Genomic DNA, 23,444 nt, shown 5'->3' with positions numbered 1-23,444 from the left:
TTTTGGCCATGTAGTGTATTTCACTGAACTGTTGACAGCCTGTCTTCATGCTCGAGAAAGAAATAAAGGAGAGAGAGGAGGAGATGGAAATGCATGGTGGTGAGATATTCTGTATAGCTTAAGGTAAGGTGTCCCCCAATTACTTATGAAAATAAATAAAAATCCCAATTACTAGGCTATTCAAAATCATATACAATTCACTATTTGTAAGCTAACTGTAAGCCACCCTGCACAATCAATGAACCAACAGCATCACCTAGGGCTATACGTTCTCTCCCAGACTCATGGATATACATTTTGGAGCATAGCATAAGGTAACCAGTCCATCCATTATGCATAATAATACAGTCCACACTCAAAGGCCATTACTCGAATTTGTGTGATTTTATAGGCTAGCCCAATTATGTACCAAAGACATCTTAACTCAGTTTTGTTATATGTTTTTCTGCCATGTGTAATATGCCGTAGGCTATACAGTGCATTCCGGAAGTATTCAGACCCCTTCCCTTTTTCCACATTTTGTTACATTACAACCTTATTCTAAAATTGATTTAGATAAATTTTTTTCCTCATCAATCAATTTTTTTAAAAGAAAGAAAGAAAGACCTTATTTACATAAGTATTCAGACCCTTTGCTATGAGACTCAATTGAGCTCAGGTGCATCCTGTTTCCATTGATCATCCTTGAGATGTTTCTACAATTTGATTGGAGTCCACCTGTGGTAAATTTAATTGATTGGACATGATTTGGAAAGGCACACACCGGTCTATATAAGGTCCCACAGTTGACAGTGCATGTCAGAGCAAAAACCAAGCCATGAGGTCAAAGGAATTGTCCATAGAGTTCCGAGACAGGATTGTGTCGAGGCACAGATCTGGGGAAGGGTACCAAAACATTTCAGCAGCATTGAAGGTCCCCAAGAACACAGTGGCCTCCATCATTCTTAAATGGAAGAAGTTTAGAACCACCAAGACTCTTCCTAGAGCTGGCTGCCCGGCCAAACTGAGCAATCGGGGGAGAAGGGCCTTGGTCAGGGAGGTGACCAAGAACCCGATGGTCACTCTGACAGAGGTCCAGAGTTCCTCTGTGGAGATGGGAGAACCTTCCAGAAGGACAACCATCTCTGCAGCACTCCACCAATCAGGCCTTTATTGTAGAGTGGCGAGACGGCACATGACAGCCCGCTTGGAGTTTGCCAAAAGGCACCTAAACGACTCTCAGACCATGAGAAACAAGATTCTCTGATTCCCTACAGTGAAGCATGGTGGTGGCACCTTCCAACAGCACATCGACCCTAAGCACACAGCCAAGACAACGCAGGAGTGGCTTCGAGACAAGTTTCTGAATGTACTTGAGTGGCCCAGCCAGAGCCCTGACTTGAACCCGATCTAACATCGCTGGAGAGGCCTGAAAATAGCTGTGCAGCGACGCTCCCCATCCAACCTGACAGAGCTTGAGAGGATCTTTTTTTATTAATTTTTTTACCCCCCTTTTTCTCCCCAATTTCGTGGTATCCAGTTGGTAGTTACAGTCTTGTCCCATCGCTGCAACTCCCGTACGGACTCGGGAGAGGCGAAGGTCGAGAGACGTGCGTCCTCCGAAACACAACCCAACCGAGCCGCACTGCTTCTTGACACAATGCCCGCTTAACCCGGAAGCCAGCCGCACCAATGTGTCGGAGGAAACACCGTACACCTGCCGACCGTGTCAGCGTTCACTGCGCCGGCCCGCCACAGGAGTCGCTAGTGCGCGATGGGAGAACATCCCTGCCGGCCAAACCCTCCCCTAACCTGGACGGCGATTGTGTGTGTATCTTGATGAGGGGGGGGAAAACTATTTAATCAATTTTAGAATAAGGTTGTAACGTAACAAAATGTGGAAAAACTGAAGGGGTCTGAATACTTTCCGAATGCACTGTAATTTTCAATCATAATTTTGATTTAGTTATTTATTTATTTTTTTTTGGGGGGGGGGGGTTTGGGCTCATAAGCCTTTGCATATGCATAAGCTCTAATATGCATATTCAAGTTTTTAATGAATCATCACCTTAGAAAGCGCTGTCCATTCAGTTGTGTTAGGCTTTGAAACAACACCCACAATGACCATGTTTTACACTCAGTTTCAACGTGCTGTTGAACTTCGTTCTTCAAATTCATCATCACAGTGAGGTGATTTTTGAAAGTAGGATAGGCCTACTGTTTTGATGATGTGATTTTCGATAGCATTTGCATTGATGTCAAAGTGGTTAGAGGGACAATAGAGCAATGAGTACCAGGCCATTAGGACCTGATGGTAGTTATCAAGTTGGGTAAGCATGTCCAGAGTACATAAAAGGAGATTAGTATGACCACAACAGCCCTATCTGTGATCAACAGATGCGTATCTGTATTCCCAGTCATTTGAAATCCATAGATTAGGGCCTAATGAATTTATTTCAATTGACTGATTTCCTTATATGAACTGTAACTCAGAAAAGTATTTGCAATTGTTGCATGTTGCATTCCCCCAGTGTAGAATACTATGTACAGGGATTTTACATAAAAAAAATGTTCTCACAGTCATTATAATAGTGATATTTTCTCTCTGCAGGCCTGTGCCCAAGCACCTCCACACTGCCGGTAGCAACGGGCGTTTCAGCACCATCCAGTGTCGTATCTCTCACTCAGCCCTCACCTCCCTACTGAGGGACTGGAGCAGCTTCGTACTGGTGGAGGGATACTCATACGTCAAGCTCATATACAGGTAAGGAGGAATAGAGACTCATGGGAAATGTAGTTCACAATGTGGAATGAGACAGACCTGAGTTCAAATAGTATTTGTTTTTTCTTTGAAATACTTAAAGGGATACTTCGAGATTTTGGCAATGAAGCCCTTTAGCTACTTCCCCAGAGTCAGCTAAACTCGTAGATACCATTTTTATGTCTCTGCTTGCAGTTTGAAGGAAGTTGCTAACTAGCGTTAGCGCAATTGCTAACTAACGTTAGCGCAATGACTGGAAGTCTACAGCATTGGCACGCGAAACTACCTCTAACCTCTGTACAACCATTGAAATATCTAAGTTTGACATATTATTTTACTACACTGATTCCACAATTGAACGTCAGTATGTCATAAATATCTTTATTTTATTAGGAACATTTTTCATACACAAATCAAAATCTATGAAGAAAAAAGCCCTTATTTTTTTACTGATTTGGGAAAATATTTAGAATCATTAAAACGTATGCAAAACAAAATGTCTCAAAAATGTATTCGCTACATGTGTCTATTTTATTTGATATACAATACCGTTCAAAAGTTTGGGGTCACTTAGAAATGTCCTTGTTTTCCATGAAATGAGTTTGAATAGGAAATATAGCAAAATGCATAGGAAATGTAGTCATCGACAAGGTTAGAAATAATGATTGTGTCCTTCAAACTTTGCTTTTGTCAAAGAATCCTCAATTTGCAGCAATTACAGCCTTGCAGACCTTTGGCATTCTAGTTGTCAATTTGTTGAGGTAATCTGAAGAGATTTCACCCCATGCTTCCTGAAGCACCTCCCACAAGTTGGATTGGCTTGATGGGCACTTCTTACGTACCATACGGTCAAGCTGCTCCCACAACAGCTCAATAGGGTTGAGATCTGGTGACTGTGCTGGCCACTCCATTATAGACAGAATACCAGCTGACTGCTTCTGCCCTAAATAGTTATTGCGTAGTTTGGAGCTGTGCTTTGGGTCATTGTCCTGTTGTAGGAGGAAATTGGCTCAAATCAAGCGCCGTCCACAGGGTATGGCATGGCGTTGCAAAATGGAGTGATAGCCTTCCTTTTTCAAGATCCCTTTTACCCTGTACAAATCTCCCACTTTACCACCACCAAAGCACCCCCAGACCATCACATTGCCTCCACCATGCTTGACAGATGGCATCAAGCACTCCTCCAGCATCTTTTCATTTGGTCTGCGTCTCACAAATCTTCTTCTTTGTGATCCGAACACCTCAAACTTCGATTCGTCTGTCCATAACACTTTTTTTCCAATCTTCCTCTGTCCAGTGTCTGTGTTCTTTTGCCCATCTTAATCTTTTATTTTTATTGGCCAGTCTGAGATATGGCTTTTTCTTTGCAACTCTAACTAGAAGGTCAGCATCACGGAGTCGTCTCTTCACTGTTGACGTTGAGACTGGTGTATTGCGGGTACTATTTAAAAAAGCTGCCAGTTGAGGACCTGTGAGGCGTCTGTTTCTCAAACTAGACACTAATGTATTTGTCCTCTTGCTCAGTTGTGCACCGGGGCCTCCCACTCCTCTTTCTTTTCTGGTTAGAGCCAGTTTGCGCTGTTCTGTGAAGGGAGTAGTACTCAGCGTTGTACGAGATCTTCAGTTTCTTGGCAATTTCTCGCATGGAATAGCCTTCATTTCTCAGAACAAGAATAGATTGACGAGTTTCAGAAGGAAGTTCTTTGTTTCTGGCCATTTTGAGCCTGTAATCGAACCCGCAATTGCTGATGCTCCAGATACTCAAATCGTCTAAAGAAGGCCAGTTTTATTGCTTTTTTAATCAGTACAACAGTTTTCAGCTGTGCTAACATAATTGCAAAAGGATTTTCTAATGATCAATTAGCTTTTTAAAATGTTAAACTTGGATTGGCAAACACAACGTGCCATTGGAACACAGGACTGATGGTTTCTGATAATGGGCCTCTGTACACCTATGTAGATATTCCATAAAACATCAGCCATTTCCAGCTACAATAGCCATTTACAACATTAACAATGTCTACGCTGTATTTCTGATCAAAAAATTTTTTATCTTTCAAAAACAAGGACATTTCTAAGTGACCCCAAACTTTTGAACGGTAGTGTAATGTGGATTTGTTTAGTTTTTTTCCTCTTCATTATTTCTTTATGTAATCCCTCTGGCTGTTCAGTTTTTTTGTGTTTTGCATGTTGTTTAAAATTGTTTTAAAAATTATACAAAAATATATATAACCTCTTAACTTCTTTCATACTTGGCGCAGATACATAAAAATGGTATCCACGAGTTCATCTGACTCTGGGGAAGTAGATAAAGGGCTTCATTGCCAGCATCTCAAAGTATTCCTTTAAGTATTTGAAAGAAAAAAACAAATACTATTTGAACACAGGTCTGTCTCACTCCTTCATTGCCAAAATCTCGATGTATCCCGTTAAACTGTGATTGAATGACCCAATGGAATAGTCTCAAAAAGGCAATCCCACTTGAGGCATATTCAATCACTTGCACAAAGTATTTGAAAGAAAACATATTCTATTTGAACCCAGGACTGGATTGAGATACAGTACATGACTGGAGTAAGGTTTAATGAATGTCCTGTCCCCAGTTCCTCTGACCAGCCCCCCAACTCCTTCTATCTGGTGCGTCTGATCTCCAAGGTCCCCTGTATAGTTCTGAGGCTGGGCTTTCCTATCGGCACCCTGGCCCACACCAGGAACAAGGTACTGGACATGGTCGACACACCAAAAATACTTTTAACCATTGTTGAATAGAGAATATATTTTTAATCTCAAGAGCAAGAGCTGTGCTATTTCTCCTCACTGTAAACGGAACTAACAAGCAGGGAGAAGTATTCAGTAAAAACTTGTGTGAATAGTAAAAGATGTCACTCACTAAGTGAAAACATGTCACCTTTTCCTCAGAATGTGTTGGTATGACCTTTTGTTGCCATTTGTGTCGATGTTGTCTGTAAATGTTGATTGTTAACTCATGGCTGAATATGCAAGACTAATTCCTGAAAAGGGCCAATAAAGGGAAGTGAACTAAAGTGAACTGTCTGTGTGGAAACTAACCCATCCTATTCTTCAGCTCCACCTTTTCTCTGCCCTCCATCTTCCAGATAGTGGATGAGCTGCGGGAGCAGATCCTGAGGCTTCACTTCCCTCAGCGCATCCAGAACAAGGAGGCTACGCCCAAGACCAAGAGGAAGATTCTGGGGTCCCCTCCTCTCCCTGCTCCCAAACCTGCGTTATCTGACCGGCCATGTGTGGTGGTCCTCAACAAACCTCTGGAGAAACTGCTCATCAGGTCAGTGGAATGTATTCAGATTTGTGCCTTGAGCATGGAAGCTACCCAGCAGGCACAACTGGTTGAAATAATGCTGGGTAACTTGCCATACCAAAGCAATTGGATGGTAGCATTTAATTTTACCGTACTGTTCAAAGAAACAAATAAGGTTATTGATTTACTTATTGCTGTGTAATTACCATTTTACCATGTCATTTCTCAGGAAATATCTGGTTTCTGTACTGTAAAATTAAGTGATTCCAATTGATATTTTTTCAGTCACGTGGCTTATTACTGTAGATGACAATTATTGAGGTCATGAGACATAAGGCATCAGACTTTTGTTTGGATTATGAAGGCGTTTTGTCCTTTATAAACGTGAGTGCTCTGAATCTAACAGTGTCCAATCTCTCCCTGTAGCTACAATAAGCTCCCGTCAGACTTCCGGACGCCCTTCATTCTGAACATGGAGAACTTCGCCCAGCCCCCCAGCATGACCGCGCCACTCAGTATGGCAGCCAATCGGACGGCTTCGTCCACCCTAGCGTCTCTTTCGCGCTACTTTCTCCACCAACGGTGGGTGTGGGCGGTGCAGGGCGGCCCGGGATCTACCGTTCCGCTGCAGGCTGTGGCTCATATACTGTCCATGCTGTCTGAGTGAGTCCCCCTGGCATGTCTGTTACCTGAATCATGCACTGTGAATGTAATGTTTTTGATGTGCTTTACACCTGTTTACCTGAATATCTATATGCTGGCATGCTTTATGACACAGAAAGACTTTCCTGATGCATACAAGTCATCATTGTCATATCAGGGAGCTGTTAGGAAGTTCTTAGGGGTACTAACGTCTTGTGACTTGTTGCCTGAAAGTGTGTTTTGATGTTCCCCCAGGATTCGCCTCTCTGAGGGCTTTCATTTTGCTGCCAGTGGAGATGGCATAGTCAACATGGTGACTGAACTACCAATGAAGGTGAGAGTAGAATGCTGAATGGCTGGGGCAGTTAGGGACAAAACATATTTACTAAACCCATATGAATTCATTACATAAACCCTCATGGTCCTTCGAGCAGGATAAGAACAATTTTACACACATTTTACAGAATATGAAGTAAAATTGTTAAATCTAAACCAAACAAAACTCATATAACATTATCTACATTTACACTGCAAAGATTAGGCCGCACACATAAACATATTTTAATCTGGAAATATTTAGGCCAGACAGTTTATTACTGTACAGTGTTTGCATTGAATTCCTATACAAATCCAATAGTAAGAATTACTTGTAGGGGATGCCAGAGGCGGTGGACAGAGAGATTCACACCTGTATTGTCCAGTATATCCTGTTTCCACCTCACTCCACCTCTACCAAGGACAGGTAAGACTGAATTCCATTAAGTATTTGGCCACTGGTTCTATTGCTTTATTCCACACGTTCCATAAATTCAACACATTCTCCAACATTATCTTCATATATTATCCAACAGTTACATTTATAAGAACAGTTACTTTTATTTATAAGAACAGTTACATTTACAATAACTGTTTTTTAAACCTTTTGAGCACTTTGTTGCACATTGCTATTGGGTATATTTTGCTGGTTATTTAGTCAGTAAATTGTGCTATTGCTGAATAGGCTTCCATATGTCTCCTCCTGTCCTGACCCCTTGTCTTCCATCATGGGTCTCCAGTTTCTCCACAGACGATGACAACGATACAGAGGTGGAAGCCATCGATGTGGACACCGAGCTCAACCTGGTGACCGAGTGTTGGGTAGAGCCTCAGAGTAGGACAGTATGGAGCACCAGAGACCAACACAGACACTTCCAGGAGCTCACCTACCAGGAGATACCCCAGGCGGTCAGTAGCAATCGACCAATTGCTCAATCAATCAATGAAATTCGTTTTCTTATATTAGCAGTTGTCAGCTGTTGTCAAAGGTAGCTATTCATTAGTACAATCGCTGATAGTTCCAATTCATGCATTTGTATAGTATTACAATACTTATAAATAGATGAGGTGAAGTTGAAATGTGTGTACAGATACAGCCAGAGGACTGGTTTCTCCCTCATCATTTGATTGTAATAGTGAGTTAACTTTGTCCACAGATTTTTCCCCGGGATCTGGCCTGTATGTCCACCATGATGACGTTTGAGTACCTGAGCCAGCTGTGCCAGAACAAGGAGCAGGTGTACCCTCCCATCGGGGCCGCTGCAGGGGGACCCCTAGCCTCTGAGGACTGCATCCACACCGTTCCCTTCCAGTTTGACCTCATTGAGCTGCTGCCCAAGTGCCAACAGATAGAGATCTTCTTCCTCACACTCAGCAGAGGTGAATGTTATCATGTGATAATGTCCTCAAGACCTAATTGTTTTTTTAAACATTAATTGATCAATTGTAGTAAATTCAGGCAATAGTCCAAACCTGGGTCCCTCCTATTCTTAGTCCAACACCTTAGCCATTTTTACCCCAAGAGGTCCAAACCTCTTGACATGGTCACTACAATATTATGAAGATGGCGATTGAAGTAATGAAAATGTATTTGTGTTTATTGCAGTGGAGAATGAGGTGTCCCAGGGCGCCCCCTACTCGGCCAACGAGCTCCTGCTTAGTCTGTTTCACAGCAGCTTGCAAAACGAGCTCAGTGACCGCGAGATCACATTGGCTGATTATGAGAACGTCACCTTCATGCATCACATCCTAGACAGGGAACGAGATGGACATGTTGCACCCTTCTCTCTACCTGTCATCAGAGGTAGGCATTCTAAATGTGTGCTTCTGCTGTACATCTGCTTGTTCTTTGGAGTCTTGACTGAGTTAATGTAAAGCATTTTGTGACAACTGTTGATGTAAAAAGGGCGTTATAAACACATGACTGACTGAAAACAACAAAATCCTGCTAAAGATTGTTTTAATTATGTAACATTTTATACTCCTGCACAAAATGACTTTTTTCTTTGTCTTTGCCAATGTGGTTCCTTTCAATGTTTTGATTGATTGATTGGTATTGTTACTTTCCCTTGACAGAAGAGTGCCTGAAACCTCCAGAGAGACAGGACACAGTGATGTCATTCCAAACTATAGGGAGCAGTAAAGAAGTGACGGGGTCCACCTGTACCCTACAGGTAATAACCAGTACCCTACAGGTAATAACCAGTACCCTTCAGGTAATAACAGTACCCTACAGGTAATAACCAGTACCCTTCAGGTAATAACCAGTACCCTACAGGTAATAACCAGCACCCTACAGGTAATAACCAGCACCCTACAGGTAATAACCAGCACCCTACAGGTAATAACCAGCACCCTACAGGTAATAACCAGCACCCTTCAGGTAATAACCAGCACCCTTCAGGTAATAACCAGCACCCTATAGGTAATGACCTGCACCCTATAGGTAATGACCTGCACCCTATAGGTAATGACCTGCACCCTATAGGTAATGACCTGCACCCTATAGGTAATGACCTGCACCCTATAGGTAATAACCAGTACCCTACAGGTAATAACCTGTACCATATAGGTAATAACCAGTACCCTACAGGTAAACCTTTTAACCAGTATGTGTTCTCTCTTCGGGAAGAGAGATCCAGAAGGTTCCTCCTTGGCATTGATATCAGTTTTATGCAATGTAAAACCACCAATGGGCCAGAGGTTCTGCTTTTGGTGTCCAGGCATGGTTTACACTACCCTCTTGTTCCTCTCATTATTGAAGCTTTGTCCACCTTGGGCAATACTCCTTTTGTCTATTTTGTAACACTTGTCATCTCTGTACGTTTGTCCCCTCTTTTTCTCAGAGTTTCAGCAATGCTGACCTGGTGGACGAGGAGTCAGTCCCAGTTGAGAGGGATGGGTCTACCCCTCAGTGGAAGTGTTACGCCAAGTACATCAGCCCCCAACAGATCCTCCTCACCTTCCTCCCTGACACCTTCACAGGTAGGCCTGGTATACTATACCCCCTTCTCCTTTCTGGGATCTGGTCTAGTAACAGGTCAAATCCACTTCTGTTCTCTGTGCTCTGCTGTAGTTTCTGATGTGCAAATAGGACAGAACTACAGCTCTTTCTACTCATTACTCAAGTGGGGGCTCTGCTCTAGTAATAGTAATCCTATGTATTTAGGCTAGCTACCAGCCTAGTATCATGTGCTAGTTTTAACTGATTGTGACATGCTTATCATCATAAAGTTGTATTGCTACAGTGATGTGTATTTTATAGATGTTGGTAATGTTACTATGTTAATAAAGATCTTTGAACATTGTTGTGTGTTATCTGCAGATGTCCAGATGTTGATGTCATCTGGGCTGGACACAGAGCCCCAGGGTAACGGAGAGGATGATGACACCCTGACAACCAGCAACAAATCACAGGCCGATTCTCACTCTGTCTCCACCAATGGGCTGGATGGTGGGTTGACTGGTGATCTGATGTCCCCCCTGCTCTCCCCTGGTGGTGGTGGTCCTGTGGGACCCAGGTCGCGCCTGCTCTCCCCTGGATCTGGGAGCTCCATGGTGGAGCAGGACAACTGGGAGAGCCGGCCCTGTGAGCCAGAAAATGGCACCAAAGGTGCAGTTAAGTACTATAGGATTATTGTATTCTTAGTCTGTTGCTACCAACATACCTTCTCACCAACCCTCTCTGTCTCTCTGTCTCTCTGTCTCTCTCTCTCTCTCTCTCTCTCTCTCTCTCTCTCTCTCTCTCTCTCTCTCTGTCTCTCTCTCTCTCTGTCTCTCTCTCTCTCTCTCTCTCTCTCTCTCTCTCTCTCTCTCTCTCTCTCTCTCTCTCTCTCTCTCTCTCTGTCTCTCTCTCTCTCTCTCTCTCTCTCTCTCTCTCTCTCTCTCTCTCTCTCTCTCTCTCTCTCTCTCTCTCTCTCTCTCTCTCTCTCTCTCTCTCTCTCTCTCTCTCTCTCTCTCTCTCTCTCTGTCTCTCTCTCTCTCTCTCTCTCTCTCTCTGTCTCTCTCTCTCTCTCTCTCTCTCTCTCTCTCTCTCTCTCTCTCTCTCTCTCTGTCTCTCTCTCTCTCTCTCTCTCTCTCTCTCTCTCTCTCTCTCTCTCTCTCTCTCTCTCTCTCTCTCTCTCTCTCTCTCTCTCTCTCTCTCTCTCTCTCTCTCTCTCTCTCTCTCTCTCTCTCTCTCTCTCTCTCTCTCTCTCTCTCTCTCTCTCTCTCTCTCTCTCTCTCAGCAACAAAATAATATTACTGTTTTGGAAGGGAAGGGATGGGCCTCCCAGAACAAATAGTGTTTATTTTGCTGGCTGGCGTCACGCTGAAATGTATCCCCTATCTAGTTGTGGTTGTAAATTATTCTCTCTCTCTCTACCCCTCTTTCCACCTCTCTCTCTACCAATTTCTCTCTCTCTCTACCTCTTTCTCTCTCTACCTCTACCTCTCCCCCTCTCTCTCTCTCTCTCTCTCTCAGCAATAACATAATATAACTGTTGTGGAAGGGATGGGGCTTCCAGAACAAATTGTGTTTATTTTGCTGGCTGGCGTCATGGTGTAATGCATCCCCCTCTCTAGTTGTGGTTGTAAGTTATTCTCTCTCTCTTTCTCTTTTGCGCTCTCTCTTTCTCCCTCCTTTCTCACTCTCTCTTTCTCTCCCTCTCTCAGGTGTGGATGAGAGGGATGGGGTGCAGTTTGCTGAGCCCCAGAAGGGAGACTTCCACATCACGTTCAGTCGCCAGGTGTGCCAGCAGAGCTCAGGGGACTTGTCCCGTCCGTGCTTCCCTGTATACGTCTATAACTGTTCCCTGGACTCTCTGAAGAACCAGCTAGTCCATCCCCATTTCAACAGGCAGCCAAGGGACATCTTCTTCAGGTATCCAGTAACACACACACACACACACACTTGGGCTACTGATTGGGAGCACATCTGGGTTCAATAGTATTGGTTTTTTTTCAAGTACTTTATCTGCACTTGATTGTGGATTGAGCTTGCCTGACACCATGGAACTAATGGAATATTCTCAGCAGTGGAAATCTAGCCATCTGGGACACCGGGCAGGCTCAATCAAAATCTCCCAAGTATTATGAGGAACAGATACAATTTAAACCCAGGTCTGGGGAGGGGAATAGGGCAGATCCAAGGCCCTGTTTATGTGACTGACTCTTGAAACTCTCTCAGTCAAAAGTCCTACCATGTCATACCTGATTATACCCTTCATACCCTTCATAAGTTTACCCTTCACTCAACATTGGTTGCCAGCAAGGTCATTGTGGTTACCTGAGCCCCATGCTAATGTTTTCCTTTACTATGGTGATAAATAGGCCTCGACGCTGACTCCTGGGAGATGCATCAGCAGATGAAGTTCAGGTAGCACAGCACTGCTAGCTTACTACTGCTTCCATCCTCCTGCTGCTCACCTCCTCCTCCCCCCTCCTCCTCTGGTGAGATCCATCTCAATTCATCTTTCCTAAATTCCTTGCATCTTTGCTCTGAGGGAATGGGGGATGGGACCAATACGGTTGAGAAGGAGGTGAGGGGAAAGCATGCAAGGAGTCATGGAAAGATTAACTGAGCCGTGGTGTTTCGGATCGGCGCATGTGGGAGGAGCTTAGGCCTGATCACATGCTCCTATCTCCTCTTTTTTCAGACCAGGGAAAGGATCCTCCTCCTCTCTGTGGGTGAGGTTGAGGAAATCACTCTCTCACTCATTCCTTCCATGCTTGTGTTGCTATGGGGATGTTGGTATCTGCCTCCAGAGAAGACTGTCGCCTCTAGACATTTTGACTTGAAATTCATTAACATACTTGAAGGCTTGACTCCACAAAGCATGACCCTTATATTTGCTAGAGCTCATAGCTTCTTGTAGGAGGCCGTCTCTCTGTCTGCAGTCAGATACTAATGGGTGAAACTGTCAAAAATCAACATGTCTGCTGTGTGAACTGACAATATCTTACTTATTGTATGTTCCCAGTAAACCAAATTTGGTTCATGCAGTTAGGGTAGTTCGTTCAAGCTTCTCTGAGTTTTGTATACCCTACTTGATGTCCTGAACATTGTGCTATGAAAATCTCTCCTCTTAGCCTATGATTTTTAAAAGAAATGTAATGGATAAACAAGTTTCTTGGTACTCTTTTTTCATCTGTGAAATATGGGAATTATACACTTGTGTATCATGGTACAGGACTGACTATGTTGACACATAGTTTTGACATATTGGATACATTTTCTGAACTGCTTATTTACCCCCTTAAAACTCATGCTTTGGAGCTCTAATGTTGTGGAGTGTTACCTTATCCTCAAGCTAATAGACTTTAACAGCAGCCTCCTCACCTCAATGCATAATGCAGCATTACATGGAGCTGGACCGTGTGTTTATTTTCTAACAGAGATTAAAGATCATCAGAGATTTGTGTTTTTTATGACATGAGATTAGAGACTGTGTTTGTAAAGGAGATATGCAGCATGTTAATATCGCCATGTTATATTTGAGGATGAGTCTATGCTCCTTCCTTTCTATGGCTTGTATGGTTCTCTGACAGATCTACTGCCGGGCTGAGTGTGGTTCTCTTCCTCCTCTTCTGTAACAGTGTTGGGGTGTTTGTCTGTCTGATGTCTGTCTCCTTCCCTCCCTACAGGTCCCTATCTCAGGAACGCAGCAGCACCTCCTCCTGGACAGACCTGATGTCGCAGCCTCATAAACACAAGGAGCTGGCCAACTACTGCAGCCTGCTACAGGAGCACTACCACCACAGCTACGTCAAACGTAATGCACTACCACCACAGCTACGTCAAAGGTAATGCACTACCACCACAGCTACGTCAAAGGTAATGCACTACCACCACAGCTACGTCAAAGGTAATGCACTACCACCACAGCTACGTCAAAGGTAATGCACTACCACCACAGCTACGTCAAAGGTAATGCACTACCACCACAGCTACGTCAAAGGTAATGCACTACCACCACAGCTACGTCAAAGGTAATGCACTACCACCACAGCTACGTCAAAGGTAATGCACTACCACCACAGCTACGTCAAAGGTAATGCACTACCACCACAGCTACGTCAAAGGTAATGCACTACATCCCCAGCTACGTCAAAGGTAATGCACTACCACCACAGCTACGTCAAAGATAATGCACTACCACCACAGCTACGTCAAAGGTAATGCACTACCACCACAGCTACGTCAAAGGTAATGCACTACCACCACAGCTACGTCAAAGGTAATGCACTACCACCACAGCTACTCAAAGGTAATGCACTACCACCACAGCTACGTCAAAGGTAATCTTGATTTGAACCAAATCTATATTCAAATCAAATCTTGATTTGATTCTGGGGGCGGAAGTTTTCAAATTTGAACTAAAGGAAACCAGAAAGGAAGTCTCCATCCCTCTCAAAGCCTCTGCCAAAGACTGTCTCCAGTCCCTTCCTTTTCCCGTATGTCAGATTATATATTGCAATACTTTTGACCAGAACTTTATTCCCTATATAGTGCCCTACTTTTGACCAGAACTTTATTCCCTATATAGTGCCCTACTTTTGACCAGAACTTTATTCCCTATATAGTGCCCTACTTTTGACCAGAACTTTATTCCCTATATAGTGCACTACTTTTGACCAGAGCCCTATATGCCTGTGAGGTATTGACGCACACACACACAGGCAGGCCCTTCGATAGCGCCTCCACTTCTACCGAGGCGTGTTCATGGCAAACGCAAAGACAGACCGATCTCTCACCTGTGTCATCTCAGTGAAGGAGAAATCAATTAGAGGAGTGTTTAAGCTGTCATTTCAGGATTGGCTGTTCTGCTGCGTCGCAGAAGCATCTGTAAACACACACATATACATACACACACACACTAGAAGACTCTGCTGAGGAAAAATATCTTCTCCCCTCTGACAAGCCTGATGGATTTACATTGATGCACATTTCAGGTGCTGACTGTCTGTCATGCAGATATAGTCATGCCATGTCAGCATCTTTTCTCTCACTGATGACTTAGTCGAAAGGTTAACACAAAATCTATACCCTGTGGTACTGAAAATGCATAATTCAAGATACATTTTATATAAACTACATCCAGATAAAAGTATTGACTCATTTGTTATGGTTTATTATTTCCAAATGTTTTAAATAAAATATAGACGTGTTGGATTTATGTGCTGTACTTGACTGAACTAAACATAGAATAGTTTGCCAGATTCATATTTGAGAATGTAGGGGAAGGTTGTGATGATGTAGTAGCTCTTTCTCAATTAATCTTTCCTCAATTCCTCACATCCTCTCTCCTCGCCTCCTATTCAGATCACATTGGAGAAGGTCCACTTGTAAGTTCTCCTTTAATACAGTTGAGAAGGAGGCGAGGAGATAAGATGAGAGGAATCTTGGAAAGATTAATTAAGACACAGCAGGCGTGTATATGAAGTGTGCGTGTGATGTGTTCTCTCCGTTCCTCAGGTGTGTACCGCAGCCTACAGCAGTCCTACAACATCAGTTCCCAGGACGTGCTGACAGCCATGGACTACTGTGAGGAGTCTCTCCAGGAGATAGACATCACTTCCTTCCTCCAGACACTCTGCGGACACATCCGGGAGTTCCGGGAGAGCCATGGAGACGGAGGGGTCAGGGGTCACAGCAGCACCCCCTCCACCTTCACCTTCGGAGAGGCAGAGGAGGAAGGGCTTGCCGAGAGGGGACCCATGGCCTCCTCATCCAGGTACTACTGGGACCTACAGAGCTGTTACCCGTTTCAAATATTTGAAATACTTGAGGTGTGTTTTGACTGGTGTGCTTGACTGGCATGTTATCTCCAGCTGGAGCAGCCTTCTACTTGTAATTATCAAATAAATTCCATCAGTCAAACAATCTGGAGTTTGCACTTTTGGGACTATCCTGACAAATTAAATCAAGGTCACCTGAAGTATTTAAAATATTTGAAACATATTTGACCCAGGTCTGCTACAAAATTATCCTCATGGACACATGGGGAAAGAGCATGTTATCTGACCTTGGTCCAGAGCTTAATTTCCCACAAAGTGGGTACATACAAGACCTTTGGGACAAAAACAAACATTTTTGTTTTGTTTTGGTACGTGTTGGGTTCAGACCATTGATTGCCAGTAGTGAATGGTGCTCTATAAGTAAACATGATGACCTTGTATCTGCAAGTATTGAGATGGAGGATGTGAGTGAGGCAGAGTCCAGATGGAAGACCCCGGCCCCCACCTCCCAGCTCGGCCTGGATGAAACCCCCAGGACCACCAGGATACCAGAGTTCCCTCTGTCCCTTCTCCACCTGCAGCAGAAGTGTGAGGTCTACCCTGACCTGCACAAAATCATACAGGTAAACAACCGAAGAATAGATGATGTTGGAATGTAAAGAAAGTAGAAATGGATTGTTACAATTTGATATTCTTGTTATAGAACCGTTTTAAAGATAGCTAATGCCTGTATTCAACAGGACAAATTCATGGAAATTGGGGCTCAGTACTTCAAGACCGTGCCTTCCAATCCCCACTACTTCTTCTACTGCCCACCATCATCTAAGAAAGTGGTATGTGTATGTTATAGTGTTGTCACGATACCAAGATTTTACTAATGATACAATACCAGGCCAAGTATCGTGATACCCAGTAGTGTCGCGATACCATGGAGGGAAAAAATTCAGAGTGGCCTAGCATCCTGTTCACTCTGTCCCCCGGACGCTTGTTTCCGTTTTCTATGCAAAAAACCTGTCACTGATATTCACACTTCTACTCAATACAACACATATTGAATTAACTTCACACTGTTCACTATATAATAGAATACTTCAAAGAGTGGCTGATTTGCTCATATTTGCGAAGACCTACCTGTGATTTGGCTGGGGGAATGGGAGCAAGGAATATATACTGTACATGCATAATGATCTGCATGTCATTGTGAAAACACTGCATGAAACCTTCTTTACTCTTCAGTTAACCCTCCCTCCCTCCCATAAACACACACACTCGCACACCACTCTCGCTTTCCCACAAACACATACACACACTGCTCCCAACTTAAAAAAAGTTAGGCACCAAACAGAATTTAAGGAGCACCAGAAAGAGTATTCCCCCCTGCCCCCCAAAATAAAAACTTTCCTGAACCAACACTGGCATTTGCCTGCTGTCAAGTTACCAGGTTGTTAGCTAGCTAGGTAACATGACTGAACAACGTTGTTTGTTATCAAAACAATTATTAGCGACCCGGGGTTAGTTTAAAACAGCCCACGACATGGTTTGTGAAATTATATACAATTCGCTCAGGAAGAGAAATGGTAGCTCTGGTAATACACTGAGTATACCAAACATTAGGAACACCTTCCTAACATTGAGTTGGCTGGATGTCCTTTGGGTGGTGGACAATTCTTGATACACACGGGAAACTGTTGAGCGTAAAAAACCTGTGCGCCTGGCTCCTACTACCATACCCCGTTCAAAGGCACTTAAAAAAAAACAAAAAAAAACTCTAAATAGCACACATACTCAATCCATGTCAAAATCCTTCTTTAACTTGTCTCCTCCCCTTCATCTACACTGATTGAAGTGGATTTAACAGGTGACATCAATAAGGGATCATAGCTTTCATCTGGATTCACCTGGTCAGTCTATGTCATGTTTTGTACACTCAGTGTATGTCGCTCAGAGGCTGTGCGACAGCGGACTTGTGATTGCAAAGCCTACTCAGACTGGCCTGTGCTCTTGGTGCTCAGGGATGTAGTTCAGTTGGTAGAGCATGGCGTTTGCAACGCCAGGGTTGTGGGTTCGTTTCCCACGGGGGGCCAGTATGAAAATGTATGCACTCACTAACTGTAAGTCGCTCTGGAGCGTCTGCTAAATGACTAAAATGTAAAAAATGTAAAATGTAAATGTAATGGTTATACCAGGCGATGATGAAATTATACAATATATCAACTTTTTCTTGCTCTGCGCGCTGCTCCAATGTAACAAATGTGCAAATGTAATAACAGAAGATTAATCAGGGTCTGCATCCCCGCTCACCATCACGGCTCAAATTATATTTAAAAAACTGAGGAATAGATGCGCAGGAAGAGCGGACGGAGAGAAGCAGGTAAGTGAGGGCTGGTAGGGGATGTGGCAGGGCTGATTACAGCTGCCACACATGAGATGCGCATGAAAGTAGATATTTTTGGACTGGGGTATACAAGAGACTAGTTGCTGTTGCTTAAAAAATTTAACTGAATTCATAAACAAAACTGACTGTATAAACAGGCACCAGCTGGTTATTTAGATTGGTAGGGCTGAAGAATGTGGTAGTGTCATATGAAACGGTACTACGGTATTCTAAAATGTTGGGATCATGACGTTTTAGTACTGTGATATTACCGTGGTACCGGCATACCGTTCAACACTAGTATGTTATTTTCTATCAATTGCTCTCAGTCTCTGCAGTATGTGTGTATCCACTCTCCAGGATACTGAAGAAAGCACTTGGTGCCGACACGTTGGTTCAGCACTAAATAACTTGGATTGGGAATAACACGGTGCTCTTCCTCCTTTATTTATTGTTCTCCTCATGAGGACTCTGATGGGGAAGAGAAGAGACAACCTAGTGAAGAGGTTGTATCAGAGGCTGAGCCTGCTACAGAGGACGGTGAGGATCCTTGTATTTTAGTTGCTTGGATTGCTTGGTGTAACCCCCACCTAATATAATCTACTTAACAATACATCAGATACTCTATACTCATCCTGTGGACCACAGAGTACATGTAGTTAAGGATACATCATAAATCCTGTGTGCTATGTCATAATACTGTGTACTATCTCACCCTTATGTGGGCAGCAGGTAGCCTAGCGATTAAGAGCATTGGGCCAGTAACCGAAAGGTCATTGGTTTGAATCCCAGAGCTGACTAGGTGAAAAATATGTTGATGTGCCCTTGAGCAAGGCACTTAACCCTAATTGCTCCTGTAAGTTGCTCTGGATAAGAGCGGCTGCTAAATGACTATTATTATTATTTTTATTTGTAAAAATTGTAATCCACCTGTGCACCTCAGAGTACATGTCGGGCTGTTGCATCGTGACAGAGAGCGACACAGACCTGGAGGTAGAGTACCAGGAGAGGCCTGGAGGCCGGAGATCCCTAGGGGCAGACGGAGAGGGGGAGGATGAGTCCCTGTCTGACTCCAACACCGTGAACCAGGACGAGGACTCATTCAGCATCCTAGAGGGAGACAGCCTGTTGGAGCCAGAGGGGCCACAGCCTGAGATGCCCCCACTGTTCATCCACCTCACCTGCTCTGTTAACATGAAGAGCTGCCATGGATCCATGCCCATAACCACGCTACCCACCTGCCTGGGTGAGTACACACTGCCTCTGCTCTGTACCTGGCACCCCTCACAGCCCTCACAGAATAGACTCAAGACAATAGACAGCATGTGAATCAGACCTGGGTTGAAATAGCTGCACTTTATTGAGTTTGTCTGGCACAATGGAACCAGTGGACTAGTACCAAAAGTGCTAACCCTTCCCATCTGGCAATACAGGCTGGCTCACTCCTACGGTCAAAGTATTTGAAAGACAAAAAATACTATTTGAACCCAGGTCTGGTGTAAAAAGTCTATATTAAATGTCCTGCAGTTTATGTTGAGACCGTGTTATTGCAGGTGAGGTGATCACGTGTCTGGAGAATGCAGACACCCTGCAGGCTGTGAATCTGAATAATCTGTCTGTCACACTGGACATCTTTGTCCTCACCTTACCCCTGGAGATAGAGGACATGCAATCAGACTTGAGACACAACAGGTTAGATCCTACTTAAAAATTATGTGGAACGAAAATAGCCCTTTACACTCATACCCGTACAAGGGTTGAAAATGACAGATTTGGCCAATGATAAGCGCCTAAATTGGAACACAGTGGCTATACAGTAACATCAGAGCTCAGGCTCTGCGCTGTATGTGTTTTTTGTTGTTGTTTTTTTATGGTACTTTTACCCCTTTTTCTCCCCAATTTCGTGATATCCAATTGGTAGTTACAGTCTTGTCGCATCGCTGCAACTCCCGTACGGACTCGGCAGAGGCAAAGGTCGAGAGCCATGCATCCCCTGAAACACGACCCTGCCAAGCCGCACTGCTTCTTGACACACTGGTCTCTTAACCCGGAAGCCAGCCGCACCAATGTGTCGGAGGAAACACAGTACAACTAGCGACCGAAATCAGCTTGCAGGTGCCTGGCCTGCCACAAGGATTCGCTAGAGCGCGATGGGACAAGGACATCCTGGCCGGCCAAACCCTCCCCTAACCTGGACGATGCTGGGCCAATTGTGCGCCGCCTCATGGGTCTCCCGGTCACGGCCGGCTGCGACACAGCCTGGGATCGAACCCGGGTCTGTAGTGACGCCTCAAGCACTGCCTTAGACTGCTGCGCCACTCGGGAGGCCCCACTGTATGGGTTTTGACTGACGGACATTCTGAACTTGAGCACTGCCTGCGACAAGAAGTTGCCCCCATCCCTCCCGCTAATTAGGCAACTTTTGCAAATGTTTTGTTGTCCAAGTGAGGGAAATGTTGTAAATTAAGAGGACTCGATGCATTACAAAAGATGAGACGTTGAGGATTATAATAAATACTGTTTTGATGTCATACAACAAGCAAAACGCCCATGAGTCCAAATGTGCACTTCACATTTCCATGTCATAAAACTAATGTCATATACAGTGTCAACGTTTATGATCACTATGTTTGATGTATAGTTAGAAGATGATATAGCGTTATACCCTGGGTTGTTCTGAACAGAATGAGCCTATGTTTGTCTATTGTGAAGAACATTTGCTGTGGAACACGCACCTGAATGCACACGTCTCCTTTCTATGCGCACCAAAATTACAATCTGTTTCTCTGAATTGCACTGTGAAAGCCTAACACTGGAAGATCGTATATAACTTAGCTAGTCATGTTGGCAATAGAACAAGTTTTCAAATGATTCACACCTGACCCAGATTGCGATTTATAACGGGCCGTTTTTGGATTGCGTAAACAACAACAGTAACTGTTATGACGGGGATGCAGGGCTGTGTTCCAAAGAAAACAACTACAAGTGTGCATGCTTTAGTTCCTACAACGCACAACTAGGAAAGCTCAAAAAAACACCTTATAGTTTAAGACTGTTCTTTGAGTCATAAAAGTGCATTGAAATGACTTAGGAACTGTGCCCACTTTGGAGAGGTGTGTGGCCACTTGGAGCCACCAGTTAGTCCTCTCACTTAAACCTTCTAAGTTTTTGGCCTTATGTTGCACCTACCCCACATTTTCCACGAATATTCTTATCATGTTACTGAATGTATCCTGAGTATTTTCAGATTTCGTTATCAACAAATGCAGTGGAAAGTACAGTAAATGTAAAATGCACAAAATCAACAGTGTAATAATGTTTGGATTCAGTCTTGTGTCAGGTGAACTGATGTGTCCTCAGTTTTGGTCTAATCATTTTCACATAATCTCCAAACAGTTCCCTTTCAATTTCTACCATGCCAATGCATATGATTTTCATATTTATTTTGTAAGAAACATTTCAATTTAGCCCTATCCATATAGGCCAAATCCAATGAGTGTAAAGGGTTAAATGACAAAATCAAAAATAATTAGGATTAATTAGTGTTCATATGGGAAGGTGCTCTTTGGTTCACTAGGTTTGTGAATAAAATTGAAAAGAACTTGGAGCTTAAACTTGTAGGATATCACTCATCCAAACACACAAAGGTGCTCTTACCGGATACATTATCATTGGATTGATAAGGTGCAATGTGGATGAGCATAACCCTGTGCTGTATACGTTGATCAAACTGCATTTCTTTCACTAGAAGGTGATCATGTTAACTAACGGCCTGCACTCTCTCCAGGTACACGTCAGAGAGCAGTGTCTCTCTGAACCGTTCTCCAGGTCAGCCCTCCTCCTACTGCTCTGATGAGGATGTGATGGGCAACCTGGACAGCCTCAGAGGAGTAGGGTTTGACGGGTGAGTAATTGGGAAGGATGAGAAGAGGAGAAGCCTGGTCCTATATCTGTTTGTGCTGTATAGCCATTGTCAGTTGGCTTTACAGCACAAACAGATCTGGGACCAGGCTAAAGGAGTAGGTGTTGACGGGTGAGTGATCTAAAGCGGCAAAATCTTCCTGAGTCAAGATCACTTGCAGTAGGCCTAATACATTATCACAGCATATTGGCTACATGCCTGGCCTGCCAATATTGTTCTTCTCGGACCATATTATATTTAACAACTTTTTTTTGGGCGAGGCACAGCTGAGCATAAATGGAAATAATGTAGTTTTTAATTTTACTGGACTGATGGTCATGGGGCTTTCAAGACAACTGGGACTCTGAAAAAACAAGGTCAAATCATGACGTCAGTGATCTTCAGGTCTGAAAGTCAGAGGTCCGACTTGGAATTCCGAGTTGGGTGACCGTTCAAAATATTTTTTCCATGTCGGATCTTGTTTTTTTCAGAGTTCCCAGTTGTCTTGAACGCACTGAAGTCGGAAGTCAGAGATTTCCTAGTTCCCTGTTGTTTTGAACACGGCATTAGTCTCCCTGCTCTATCGTTCCTTTCCTCCGGTGAGGCTGACCAGAGAAAGGGGACACCCTCTTCCGCCTGATGGCGAAACTCGAGTCGCACCGCATCTGCATCATGCACAAATTCATGTTGTTCCAATGAGCAGAGAAAGTTAATTATTCCTTGATATTAAAATAGACACTATGAGCTGCTAATAATAAAGTGTTGACAGTGCTGAATATTATTTTTCACGTGAACTCACTCATAAAAACAGCAGCTCTTTGCTGTATTCTTTGACGGTCTCTCTGTGGTCATGGTTTTAAATCTTATGTAAGCTACTATCAAACTTTGCTGTGGCCGGTGTCGTGGAAGCTCTGTAGGCACAGTGATTTGAGCTATCCGATTGGCCAGTACAGTAGGCGCACTTGATTTGGCCACAGATCTCCCGGTCCGCCGGGTAGGTGGAGTTTGTCTTTTCAGACAAATTCAATTCTTAAAAATGGGAACACTTTACTTACCCGGTGCGCAGGGCTTCTGAATCAAGGGCACCTACCGCCAACAGCACAACACGAATAAGAAAAAAGGAGCGCAAGCCTTTGTCACAGACTTTATCGTTGGCTTTTCTACAGAAATGATAGGTGTTTGACTAGGAATGCCTTCAAGGTCGACCAGTCAATCGCAATCGACCGGTTGGTGACCACTGATCTAAAGGGTAGATTAAAGCATGTTGAGGAGGGTTTGGCTGATGATGACATTTGTCAGCCTGCATGACGATTTCTCTGACCTTACAGTAGTTCATTACTTCTTTATTTCAATAGGGTTGGAGGAGACCCTTTGTCCAATCTCCCAATTCCCCATAAACTTGCCGTGTTAGCCACCATGGATGAGGTAAGTTCAGTCTCTGTACTCTCGATCTTGGAACTCGATCTTGATATGATTT

The 23,444-nt window shown here is 43.8% G+C and overlaps 1 protein-coding gene across 1 annotated transcript in view; it reads left to right on the top strand.

The window, feature by feature from the left end:
• Positions 1 to 23,444, top strand: part of LOC121532969 (KICSTOR complex protein SZT2) — a 119,354-nt gene that overhangs the window by 23,987 nt on the left and 71,923 nt on the right. The window contains exons 13-35 of the mRNA XM_045205815.1: positions 2,591 to 2,743; positions 5,344 to 5,458; positions 5,857 to 6,044; positions 6,444 to 6,680; positions 6,915 to 6,993; positions 7,313 to 7,401; positions 7,715 to 7,883; positions 8,132 to 8,354; positions 8,581 to 8,778; positions 9,051 to 9,148; positions 9,821 to 9,959; positions 10,300 to 10,587; positions 11,628 to 11,835; positions 13,599 to 13,757; positions 14,212 to 14,252; positions 15,430 to 15,688; positions 16,141 to 16,315; positions 16,433 to 16,525; positions 18,534 to 18,606; positions 19,010 to 19,312; positions 19,620 to 19,758; positions 21,854 to 21,970; positions 23,323 to 23,392. Of these exons, the coding sequence (XP_045061750.1) occupies positions 2,591 to 2,743; positions 5,344 to 5,458; positions 5,857 to 6,044; positions 6,444 to 6,680; positions 6,915 to 6,993; positions 7,313 to 7,401; positions 7,715 to 7,883; positions 8,132 to 8,354; positions 8,581 to 8,778; positions 9,051 to 9,148; positions 9,821 to 9,959; positions 10,300 to 10,587; positions 11,628 to 11,835; positions 13,599 to 13,757; positions 14,212 to 14,252; positions 15,430 to 15,688; positions 16,141 to 16,315; positions 16,433 to 16,525; positions 18,534 to 18,606; positions 19,010 to 19,312; positions 19,620 to 19,758; positions 21,854 to 21,970; positions 23,323 to 23,392 (3,613 nt within the window). The remainder of the gene's footprint in view (positions 1 to 2,590; positions 2,744 to 5,343; positions 5,459 to 5,856; positions 6,045 to 6,443; positions 6,681 to 6,914; positions 6,994 to 7,312; positions 7,402 to 7,714; positions 7,884 to 8,131; positions 8,355 to 8,580; positions 8,779 to 9,050; positions 9,149 to 9,820; positions 9,960 to 10,299; positions 10,588 to 11,627; positions 11,836 to 13,598; positions 13,758 to 14,211; positions 14,253 to 15,429; positions 15,689 to 16,140; positions 16,316 to 16,432; positions 16,526 to 18,533; positions 18,607 to 19,009; positions 19,313 to 19,619; positions 19,759 to 21,853; positions 21,971 to 23,322; positions 23,393 to 23,444) is intronic.

Source organism: Coregonus clupeaformis, chromosome 20 (genome assembly GCF_020615455.1).
Source record: "Coregonus clupeaformis isolate EN_2021a chromosome 20, ASM2061545v1, whole genome shotgun sequence".
In the NCBI taxonomy this organism is placed as follows: domain Eukaryota; kingdom Metazoa; phylum Chordata; class Actinopteri; order Salmoniformes; family Salmonidae; genus Coregonus; species Coregonus clupeaformis.
The sequence above is the reverse complement of the archived record's forward strand: the minus strand, read 5'-3'. Positions and strand labels throughout refer to the sequence as shown.